General features: G+C 49.8%; 1 protein-coding gene across 2 annotated transcripts; it reads right to left on the bottom strand.

The window, feature by feature from the left end:
* On the bottom strand, window positions 1-11,113 carry C1QTNF2 (C1q and TNF related 2). 2 transcript variants are annotated; one of them, XM_007655277.3, is made up of 3 exons: window positions 10,630-11,113; window positions 4,020-4,271; window positions 1-1,310 (listed from the first exon to the last, which is right to left on the bottom strand). In XM_007655277.3, the coding sequence occupies exons 2-3, from the start codon at window positions 4,261-4,263 to the stop codon at window positions 697-699; spliced, it is 858 nt and encodes a 285-aa protein (XP_007653467.1). In that variant the 5' UTR covers window positions 4,264-4,271; window positions 10,630-11,113; the 3' UTR covers window positions 1-696. The 2 variants fall into 2 exon arrangements, with proteins under 2 accessions (XP_007653467.1, XP_007653466.1); XM_007655276.3 differs by having other exon boundaries at window positions 10,465-11,112.
* Window positions 11,114-11,322: the final 209 nt, after the last annotated feature.

Raw genomic sequence — 11,322 nt, 5'->3', positions numbered from 1 at the left:
TAGGCCACACATAATAGTGCAATATTTATTCCCCTCTACCCCAACCCCACCATACCCATCCTAAAAACTCCCACTCTGAGCATGCTCCCCAGATCTGGATCTGTTCTTTACAACCTTGGAACAGACTGTGGGATGAAAACATCCCTATTCCAGAACACATTTGCTTTTTTTCAAAAGTTCTGGATTTGCAAGTATCAAGTACAGACCAGGAGAAATGAGGAAGCGAGAGCAGGCCTGTGCACTGCAGACTCTTCTCTCTCCGCCCCAGAATGATCCCTTTCACCAACTCCACCTCCGAAGCAGGGGGAGCCAGGCGTGGAAAGCCTCGTGGTGGACAGAGATGACACCTGGCCGGCAAGCAGAGAGCAACGAGTGTTCGTTAAACGGCAACTGCACGGTGGTTGACTCTGACTTCCAAAAAGTGCCAAATCGCTGGTGTACCACAGTCTGACCAGGGTCCATGGAAAGGTAGAGCAAGTAGTCCTGTAGCTGGAGACAGGTTGGAAGCTTCTGGAAGGTTCAGGGAACGGGGAGACGATCATCTCTCTAATGATTAGGGCTCTGGGAGCGAGAACCGGCAATCCTTCCATCCCAGGCAGTGACTGGTGGGAGGATCATTCCCTCTCTGGAAGCAGAGTTTCCAAGGCTCCCATCCCATCCCATTTCCCTCTCCCCCAGTGCACGCCCACTTTCCTCCTACACTTCGTTGGGATCTTCCTGGTCGGCGTAGATGAGGAAGCCAGTGAACAGGCTGTCGGTCCAGTAAGGATCGTAGAAGAGGCCGTTCTGCTCGGAGTAGAAGATCTGCAGCCAGACCTCATCCCCCTCCTTCAGGGAGAGGATGGTAGAGCCCGAGGCCACGTCGTGGTTGCCGGTGTTGGCGTCGAAAGTCCGGATGCGGTACTGCCCGTTGTGCACCAGCCCGATGGCCAGGTGCTTGTTTGCCAGCGTGATGTCGTAGGTGAAGTAGTAGATCCCAGGCAGGCCGCAGACGAACTTGCCACTGGATACGTTGTAGTGGCCGCCCTCATTCATCAGGATCTTGTCGAACTTGATGGGCAGCCTCTCGCGGGGGTAGCTCTTGGTGACGGCCACCGAGAAGGCGGATCTGGCCCGGGCGGCCCCACAGCTGCAGCGGCCGGGCAGCCCCGTCTCTCCCTTCTTCCCTTTGGGCCCTTTCTTCCCGGCAGCTCCATTCCGGCCTGGATTCCCCCGGAGGCCCTTAGGTCCTCGTGGGCCGGCTCTGCCGATGGCCCCGGCCTTCCCCTTCGGCCCCGGCTTCCCCGGGTTTCCCGTTCGCCCTGGTACACCTGGAACGTAAGGACGGAGTGAGCAGCCTGGAGTGGATGGAAGCTGGAGGAGGAGGAGGAGTATGGCTATTCATTGATTCAATATTTATTGAGCGCTTACTGTGTGTGGACCCTTGTGCTAAGCACTTGCACCGTACTAAGCTCTTATTACAGGTTAGTGCTTGAGCAACGGTGGAGAGAGCTCTGCGCTGAGCTCCACAGCATGAGACACTCAGGAGAAAATACCACTAAGCAGTCATCCAAAGTGGCTAGAAAGCCTGATTCACCAGGCACTCCGATTCCAGACCTGGATTCGAGTCTAAGCTGCATCAGAATGGGAGGATTCAGGGTCTGGACCGGAGTATGCCAGAGCCTGCTGGTAAGCTTTGGGTCCTCATTTGTAAAATGGGAAGATTATTCCTATCTGGAACCCTAAGACAAATTTATGCTGACGATAGGAAGCCCTCAGTGAATCCTCCTAATTGAGTGATACTTGCTCTTCAGAAGTTGAAAGGAATTTTCACTGTTTCCCCTAAGATCCATCGCTAAAGGGATTGACAAAGATAGTGGGTTAGCCTGGCATCTCCTTAGCCCTTCTTCTGGCAGAAATAGGCCCTAAAGTCACTGCAGGAGGGCTCAGAATCCAGACAGCCTCCGCGGGGCCCAGGACCGGGGAAGTAGGAGGGACCGCCACCAAGCAAACCCCGACCCTTCACCAATGCCACCACCATACCACCCTGTGGCTGGCTGACAAACCTCTTTCCCGTCCTCTAGCCCAGAACCTTTACAGTCCTGCGAGGATCCTGGCCCACCTGTTTGGCTGGTCCAGTCCCTTCAGCCTCTCTCGGGGAATCCTAGGTTTCAAGTTGTCACCTAAGGATCCTTCCTTCCACATGTTCGGAATGTTTCCTCACTCAGGGGTAGAAGTTTTCCCTCCTCCTCCTCCTCATCATCAATGGTATTTATTGAACACTCCACCTCCTCCTCCTCCTCCTCCTCATCAATGGTATTTATTGAATACTTACTTTGTGCAGAGCACTGTACTATGCACTTGGAGAGTATATACTTTCCTTAAGGAGCCTAGCCTCCAGACCTCAATGTGGAGAACCTTTCTCCTTTGTCCTTTCCCCGGAATTTCTCGGTCCCAATTTTCTTAGAATGACTGAGGGGATTCTTCCCACCAGAAAACGAATCCCCTATTCCCAACGGTGACCTGAGATTGGTTGGTGTTCCAGGTGGAGGCAGTTAATCAATGGTACTTATTGAGCACTTACTATGTGCAGAGCACTGTACCAAGAATTTGGGAGAGGCACTAGCTAGGTACCTGGTACTTAAGCATATGAGTTTTCCTTCAGAGAGGGGAACTCTCAGGTGGCTTTTTTAGAACAGTGCTTGGCACATAGTAAGTGCTTAACAAATACCGTTATTATTATTTCTAGCCATTTTAGCAACTTCTGAAGTGTTTCCCCTACCTTCACTTTTATAATATCTTTGGGTGACCATAATAAAAAGTCCTGAGCATTTGGGGCCCTACACCAGGGCTGAGACATAGCCCAGCTCAGCTTAGCCCGAGACCCTTTCATTTGCCTCAGGTCCCCTTTAGATTGTAAGCTCTTGAGAGCAGGAACTGTATCCCTTCAGTCCAATGGCATTTATTGAGCCATTACTCTGTGCAGAGCACTGTACTAAGTGCTTAGGAGAGTGAAGTGCAAAAGAGTTGGTAGACACATTGCCTGTCCATAAGGAGCTTGGAATATAGTGGGGTACAAAGGCATGAAAATTACAGATGGGGGAAGCGGTAGAGTGTAAGGTTATATAAGATACATAACAAAGTGCTTAAGAGGTACAGATTCAAGTGCATAAGAGATGCAGTGGACGGGGGAATAGGATGGAAAATGAGAGGTTAATCAATCAATCAATCATATTTATTGAGTGCTTACGGAGTGCAGAGCACAGTACTAAGTGCTTGGGAGAGTACAGTAAAACAGAGTTGGTAAGGGAAGATCTCTTAGAGGAGATATGATTTTAGTAGGGATTTGAAGATGAACAGAACGGTGGTCTGTCAGACACGAAGGGAGAGGAGTTTCAGCCAGAGTGTGAACAAAGGTTAGGGCTAGGTAGACACAGATGAGATGGAGGTATAGTGTGTAGGTTGGCATTAAAGGAGCAAAGCATGCACTCTCATTTTTGTAGTACTCTCCTAAACATTTAGACTAATGCTCTGCACATAGTAGGCACAATTGATTGGTTGGCACAAGTTGCTTCTAGGAATTCACAGGAGAAATCGGCCCACAAGTAGTGCCACTCCTGGGACGGTCCTACCAGCCCAGCATTCTGTCTTTCACAGTGGCCATTCACAGCGACATCTTCCTAAATCAAACCAGACTCGGGACTGGGGCTGTGACCGGGTCCTCCCCAAGCCCTTCCACTCTAGGGACACTGATGCATCCCAGTCCCCAGCTCCACTGTCCTCTGGGATCCTGGGGAATGGGCTGGAACCAAGTTCAACTGCCTCCATTTTAAAACGGGGATCCCAATGCACCCTGGAGTCACTGGGGAATGGAGAGAGGGGAGAGGAAAGGAGACGGGGAAGGGAGTGTGAGTGGTGTGAGTGAAGGGTACAGGACCCGGGGCCTTCCCTTTTGGGTCTTTGTCTCCCCGACTCACTCCTCCTCAAGCTGAGGACAGGGATTGGTAATAGGTCTGCTCTGTTGGCAGTCGCTCACTCACCTTCTTCTCCATTCTCACCCCTGTCCCCGTCTTTTCCATCCTGCCCATCTTTGCCTGGGAAGCCCATCCGGCCCACCATCCCAGAAAGCCCCGGTGCCCCTGGCAGGCCAGGGGGACCTTGAGGCCCCGGCATGCTGCAGACGAGCTGTGGGGAGCCCTTCTGGAAGTCCCCTTTGGCAAAGGCACCGAGGAGCTGGTTGGCGGCACATGGACCGAGCCAGGCTAGGAACACCCACACGATCATGGCACCACCTGTCAACAGAGGAAAAGAAGTTGAAAGTATCAGCATGGGAAGCAGTGCGGCTTAATGGCTTGGGAGTCAGAGGATCCTGGTTCTAATCATAGCTTTCGCACTTGCCTGCTGGGTGACCTTGAGTGAGTCACTTAAGTTCTCTCTGCCTCAATTTCCTCACCAGAAAAAGTAGGCATTGTACCTGTTCACCCTCTTTCTTAAACTGTGAGCTCCAAGTGGGACTGGGACTGTGTCTGTATCTTGTATCTACCCCAGTTCTTTGTGCTAGGCTTGGCATAGAATAAGCAATTAACAAATACCACAAGTAATGCCATTATTGGGCTAGTTGACCACTCAGGCCCCTCACCCTGCTCCTCCCGGAGGTGGGGCTGGATCACACTCTCTAAATATTGTTTACTTCCCATATGGTACTGTTGATATTTTGATTTCCGAACTTTAACTTTGAATTCTTATCGCTCTATGTCTCTATCCTCCCCTGCTGAGATTGTGAGCTCCTTTGTGGGCCAGGGATATGTATGGAGGCAATGGTGTCTAATAGAAAAGGCACGGTTCTGGGAGTCAGGAGGCTTGGGTTCCAATCCCAGCCCTGTCCCGGCTTGCAGTATGAGTCGGAATAGATCTTTTCATCCCTCTGTATCTCAGTTTTACCATCTGTAAAATGGGGATCATAATACCTATCTTTCAAGGACTGCTGTGAGCCTAAAATGAGACGGCTAATGCGAAAGCACACTGGAACTACCCAAGCCCTATTCAGACACATGGTATTGTGAATCTCAGCACTTGGCCCATTTCAAATGCTTAATAAATACCTATGATAAAAAATAATCTCTCTCCCTGCATCTTTCTTTCTCCTCCCTGTTTCAAATTCCCTTCTTGCTCATCTGCCAAAAAGGCAGCAATCTTCCGAGAGGGTTTCAAGGCTTTTCTTTTGTCCCTCCCCCATTCTGAGGAGAGGCCAGAGACCACCTCTGACGGCTACCTGTGGCTCAGTGGTAGGATTCTGACAAGAAGTTCCTTTATGACTCGGTGGCAGGATCTTGAGGCCTTCTCCCTTTCGGTCATCTCTTCCCAGCTGCTTGAGCTGGCAGACGATCAGGGACATTCTTTGTCTTTGAGCTTGGCCTCTCCATTTCCTCCTGTGGGAACTTCCTTTTCGGCCCAGCCCCCATTCCTCTTTCATTCCCTCCAGACTGTGCTAGATCCATTTCCTAATCTTGCTCAAGGCCTCCTCCTGCCGCCTCCTTTTCTTCCAGGTGTCTACTGCTGGCAGAAAGCCAGGCTGCAGACCGAACAAGGATCAGAAAAGTTTCATTTGACTAAAAAGAGAAAAAGGAGAGATCCAGATGGGAACCAGGAGGAGGAACAGTAGCCCAACAGGCCCCACCCCCTAAGCAGGTTGTTGGCTACTTAAGATTCCGTCATTCAATCAATCAATGGTATTTATTGAGTACTTCTTGTGTGCTGTCTTCGCTGTCTTGATTTCTCCCAAGCCAACCTTCTGGCCTTGCCTTGCTTGAGACTTTCCGGCTTTCATCTCCTCACTCACACTCTTCCCCGGGCTTGGAACTCCCTCCCGCTCAAATTGGACAGATGGCAGCTCTCTCCACGTTCAAATCCTTCTTAAAATTGCACTTCCATCCACAAGCTTTCTCTGATTAATTTCCCAACACCCTCTGCAATATATCTCTTTGGCCAATTCTAGCTCAAACGTACTTATTTCCTCCCCTTTAACATTCAAGTACACTTCGATTATTTATTTTTTTATCTTTTTTTGTGGTAAACTTGTCTGTTTGCCTCTTCTGTTAGTGTGTGAGTTCCTTACGAGCAGGGAATGCATCATTTTGTCATTTGAATTTCCCAAGAGACTTTAGTATGGTGCACTGAACCCAGTGGGCTTTCAATAAATGCTACTCCTTCTCTGTCCAGAATTTCTTGAAGAAGAGAGAGGACACGATGCTTCACTTAAAATCTAATAGAGAAACTTGTCATGGATTCACACTTGCACTGACCTCTATTAAGCCCCAGAATTGAGAAGGAAGTGGAAAGACCTCACTGACCCCGAGTTGTTGCCAGAGCTGAGTGATGGATTCTCAGGGGCATGAGTTTGAATGGGAATTTCAGGAAACATGTTGGTGCCCTTGGGAGCCTGCAGGGTGGGCACGGCCAATTTTCACACTGTGCTAAATACCTGAAGGACCCTTTTATCACCTCCCTTTCCCTGTAGATTCAGCTATAGTGGAGGCTCTGCCTGGGACACGACTGGTCAGTGGTCAGCTGGTGTAGGGGATGGGGAAAAGGGGAGTCATAAGAGGGTTGGAGAATCCCCGCCACATAAATGGAAAAGCAAAGAAACCATAGCTTCAGCTTGCCTCCTTGCTTTGGCCCTTCCTTGCAAACCAGTTCTTCCCAAAGAGATCCACACAGTTGTTTCTTTGGGACCTCAGAGGAGAGTCGTGCCAGAGCTGGACACGCAAAGGTGCCGGTGGTTTTAGGGGAGGCCTGAGAGACACTGAGGGCCTCCTGGCTGAGCTGGGGAATTGTTCTCAAAAGCCAAGGAGCGGAGGCCACAGTTTTCTTCCAAACCTGCTAGGGTGTTGTTGGGTGATGGGTAGTCGGGAGGGTGGAGAACGCAAGGATCTCTGGTCTGCCTGGGGCTCCAGACTCATGTTATCACCTCGTTTAACACTTAAGTAGGCCACAGTTTTCAGATGGGGGGGCCATACTAATGGGCCTAATGGATATGGGACAAGGTGACGCGTGGGGCTTTCCACACATCCGCCAGACACACGGTGGAACGTGACAGTGCCACGGAAGCCACTTTGCAGAAATAAGTCAGAAACTTGCCCTATCTGAGAGTATTTTCTGAGGTGATGCCTGCCCCATCCCCGTACCCGAGTCCCATCAGGCCCACATAAACTCTAGTGCCTGGAACTGCGGGATTGGGTAGCAGGAGCTGCCGTGGGGAAGGAGAGGCTTGGTGGTTCATAGCTTAATATCTGACAAAAAAGCATTAGGTCCTGTCCCCTACCAGAAAGGGGACAGGCCAGGGGAGAACTGGATTGTGTAAAGCTGGACAAATGGCCACTCTTCTCACTCAATAGTATTTCATTCAATAGTATTTATTGAGCGCTTACTATGTGCAGAGCACTGTACTAAGCGCTTGGAATGAACTCCATCCACCACTCCAATGTGAGAGCTAGGTGGTAGAATGGGGGACAGAATGGGTTGTAGTAGCTGGGATAGTAAAAAGAATAATGGCATTTGGTAAGCGCTTACTATGTGCAAGGCACCATAGCTGAGAAGCAGCGTGGCTCAGTGGAAAGAGCCTGGGCTTGGGAGTCAGACATCATGGGTTCGAATCCCAGCTCTGCCACTTGTCAGCTGTATGACTGTGGGCAAGTCACTTAACTTCTCTGTGCCTCAGTTGCCTCATCTGTAAAATGGGGATTAACTGTGAGCCTCACGTGGGACAACCTGATTACCCTGTATCTACCCCAGCTCTTAGAACAGTGCTCTGCACATAGTAAGCGCTTAATACCAACATTATTATTATTAAGCGCTGAGGCACCGTACTAACCACCGAGGCACTGCATTAAGCACCGGGTCAATGTGTCAGCTGGTGTCGGTGTGTCAGCCGGTGGCCTGAATGGGAGAAAGTTGAGAGCGTCGTTGTGTACACGTGATCAACTTTCATTTATCCCCGTGGTGCCTTTTGGAGTGTCCTGATTTTTGAAAGCCCAGCGGTCCGGATGGAACATTTTCCAGGCCTGTTCTGCAGAAGTCATTCTCAGGTGCTTCCTTATCTTCCAGGAGGCAGAGCCTAACAGCCTTTAGAGAAGGTGACTGTGGAGGCAGAACATGTTCATCTAGACAGTGCCTGGAGGAAGCAGGATATGATCGCCTCAGAAGAAAGAGCGGGTCACCCCCATGGCCAGCCCAAACCTTCTGTTCCCGGGACGGGCCCTCTCCATTCGCTCTCTGGCAAAGTCCTTTGTAGACATGAGCTGCCGATATTATTTCTGTCCCTGCTGTTTTTAAGTCCTTGTTTAAGGATCACATTAAATTCCTCAGCCTCTCCCAAGGAGCCCCTAAGAATATGCTTGAAAGGACTTGGAATGCTGGGTCATTTTTTTTTTTTTAATGAAAGCCAGCAGCCCACCCAGAACTACAGGGAATGGTCTCCTCCAATTTTCCAATCACGCTGAACACCTGGAGAAAATGGGGTCGATTAGCCCCAAGAAGAGGAGAGAGGCGAGGCCTTAATAATGCCGCACGTCCTGCCTTTCCAGAGGAAAATCCACAGAGGTCCGTCTTTTCCGTTTACTACGGCAGGCTCACTACTCAGCATTTCTAGTGCCTGGTAACGCAGTCGAAAACATTGCGATGAGTTTGAATGGATGGAGCCCAAAAGCAGCAGTGGGAGGAGATGGGCCTGCAGGGAAGGCCAGGGGAAGAATGGCTCAGATCGGAGTCTGAAGCAAATAGACACACAGACCCTCCTTAAAGGCGCTACTCCGTAATATGAAACACATCCATGTAAAATTCCAAGAAGCAAATTGGAAACAGAGCCCAGGGCCCCTAGTGACAGATATGCGGATTCCAGCAGAGGAGCAGAGAACAGATTAGTTCATCACAGGGTCTAGGCTTGACACCCCCGATGGGGTTTGATCACCATTTCTGTGATTTAGTGAGTTTTTCCAGGGACTTGATTGCCTTCTTCGATAACACCAGGTATACACTATTCTCCCCAGATTAAAAGCTATTGCCCCCATTTTTAAATAGATGCCAGGACAACACTTTGACCTCTTGCAGACATTTTCTTGGAAATGTCTTTGGAAAAACAGATCACAGAGTAAAAAATGTACAGTCCAACCAAGAACTGACAAGCAGGGCAGACATTTATAACCCTGGCTGTTATCCTGCAGCACTAAAAAAGTCAGTGCTTCCAGATTTCAAATTTATGATTAAAATCTATAAAACTGAGTACTTTATGATAGATTTTCTCAGGGTGCTCATTCAAGGTTAAGAGCGTCCCAGCTAAAGCGATATAAAACCTTAAAGCGATTAGCAGTGTACTGTCAGAGTCTCTTCGGAAAACCAACCTCCTCCAAATGCAGATCATTTCTGGCTCCACGAGCCAGAGCTGGGGGCCGAGATGGTGGCCTGGAGAGGGGAAGGCCGGAGACAGGACAGAAGATGGGAGCTGGAGGGCTCGGTCCTTTCCTCTCTTTCTTCCCTTCCCGTCCCCCAGGGATGTCTCATTCAGGGCCAGGAGGCGGACACACTCATCACCCTTTCAAACAAGCACACTCTTTGGATTACCTGTCACCGTAGATGAAAACAGAGCCCTGCCATGATGTAAATGGGAAACCATGATCCAAATGGGGAATCGAAAATGCAGTTTCACATAAAGGGCCTTGCAATGCCGAGGCTTTGCCTGACAGGGATCCGATGGCACCGAAGGCAAAAGAGATCGAGGGAGGGATGTCTATTCTGAGATTATGGTACTCCCTCTGAGGGCGCAGGGTCCGCCTTGGTGATGGGCTTCTCGGGAAATGTAAATAGGCCCCAGTCATTGGAGGAAATGGAAAATTCATTCAATGGTCGTAGATCCCCAAGCCTCCTTGCTTGCTCCGAGTTCCGGCTTTATGGTGTCCTGGCAGATTTCGGGCTGCTCGGGGCGCCCAGCGGACTGCTCTGAAACAACCTCATCTCCATGAGATCTTGGCTTGGGACTCACAGGGCTCCCTATGCTTCTGCACCCGCCTTTCTTCAGCTAGTGCTAGGGACTTAAATAGCCAAGAAAATTGGTCAAGACGCTGCTGCATTTCGTAGCAACGGTGTTGTCAAAGACAGGACTTGATGGGGTTACCGTTTTCCCCAAAGAGGGTCTTTGGCTCAGGGTTACATTATCATCCCTTTTTCTGCCTCTGCCCTTACTTCTGCCCCTGCATCCACTGTCAATTCCTTACTGTATCCGTCTTCCCACTGAGAATAGAAGGAAAGCTTCTAACTTGAAAACTCCCTAGAAAAACCCCAACCAATACCCCTCCCCTCTCATCTCTCTCCTTAGAACTTCAGATGTTAAGGAACCTCTTGCACACTTGAAAAGTACCTAAGAGACAAACTTGCAGGAATGCACTTGACATTTAAGGATGTTACAGTTAAAAAAGGAATATAGATTTTACTCACCGAGACTAATATCTTCGGCGAGACGCTGACATCTACTGGAAAGCTCTACGGGTCTTAAACAACCATTCCACGGCAAATCATCACCGCCCAATTAAGCGGGGACCGTGCAACGGCTTCAAACAGCTTCCTTCTAGCTGGAGGACTTTGAATTTAAAGCCTGCTAACCTTTTCCGAAGTTTCTGCCGCTCCTTGTGTCCCCTGTGTCTTGCAGCAGCTCCGGGGTTTGGCTCTCCTTCGCTCAGGGCATATTTTTCTCATCTTGTAATGGGCTTTGAGCTGCTTCCCCTCGTCACGTGACGGTCCACTCACTCACGCTCCCAGGGCTCTGGGCCGCTTGATGCTCCAGTGCTTTCCCTTTGTCTTGCGGTTAGTGTGGAGAGCTCCGATGCCTGTTACAGCTGGGTTCACTCTGGGGAAAATCGGTTGGAGTGACAGAGAGACGGTTTATGTTTGTACATGTGGGTGTACTTGGAAGCGATTCCAAGGGCAGAATTTCCATCCTGAAACCCAAAAGGAACCAAAGATCTAGCAGATCTGTGCACAGGCTGCAGCAGGTGTTGATAATCTCCGTCATCCTCTCCCATCTCTGTCAGTATAGGTTCTTCCTGCCTGGCTCTCTAGGACAGGGACCATCTCTGGCAGAGGGCCTATCTGTGTCCATCGCTGGCAACTTTTCATTTGTTTTTAAAATGGTACTTGTTAGGTGTGTAAGTGAGTGTCAAGCTCGGTTCTAAGTGCTGGGGTGTATAAAGTTTATCAAGCCGGACTCAGTTCCTGTCCCGCAAGGGGCTTGCGGTCTAAGTAGAAGGGACTAGGATTTAATCCCCATTTTACAGTGGGACACAGGAAGTTACGTGA

This window comes from Ornithorhynchus anatinus, chromosome X1, assembly GCF_004115215.2.
Source record: "Ornithorhynchus anatinus isolate Pmale09 chromosome X1, mOrnAna1.pri.v4, whole genome shotgun sequence".
Taxonomy (NCBI): domain Eukaryota; kingdom Metazoa; phylum Chordata; class Mammalia; order Monotremata; family Ornithorhynchidae; genus Ornithorhynchus; species Ornithorhynchus anatinus.
This window is presented reverse-complemented; position numbering and strand designations above follow the sequence as displayed.

Bases quoted from the DNA above. Each gene is read 5' to 3' on its own strand.
- C1QTNF2 (XM_007655277.3), bottom strand. From the start codon at position 4,263: ATGATCGTGTGGGTGTTCCTAGCCTGGCTCGGTCCATGTGCCGCCAAC. The intron at 1,311-4,019 runs GTGAGTGAGCGA...CTTACGTTCCAG, and splicing joins GGGTGAGAATGGAGAAGAAG to GTGTACCAGGGCGAACGGGA.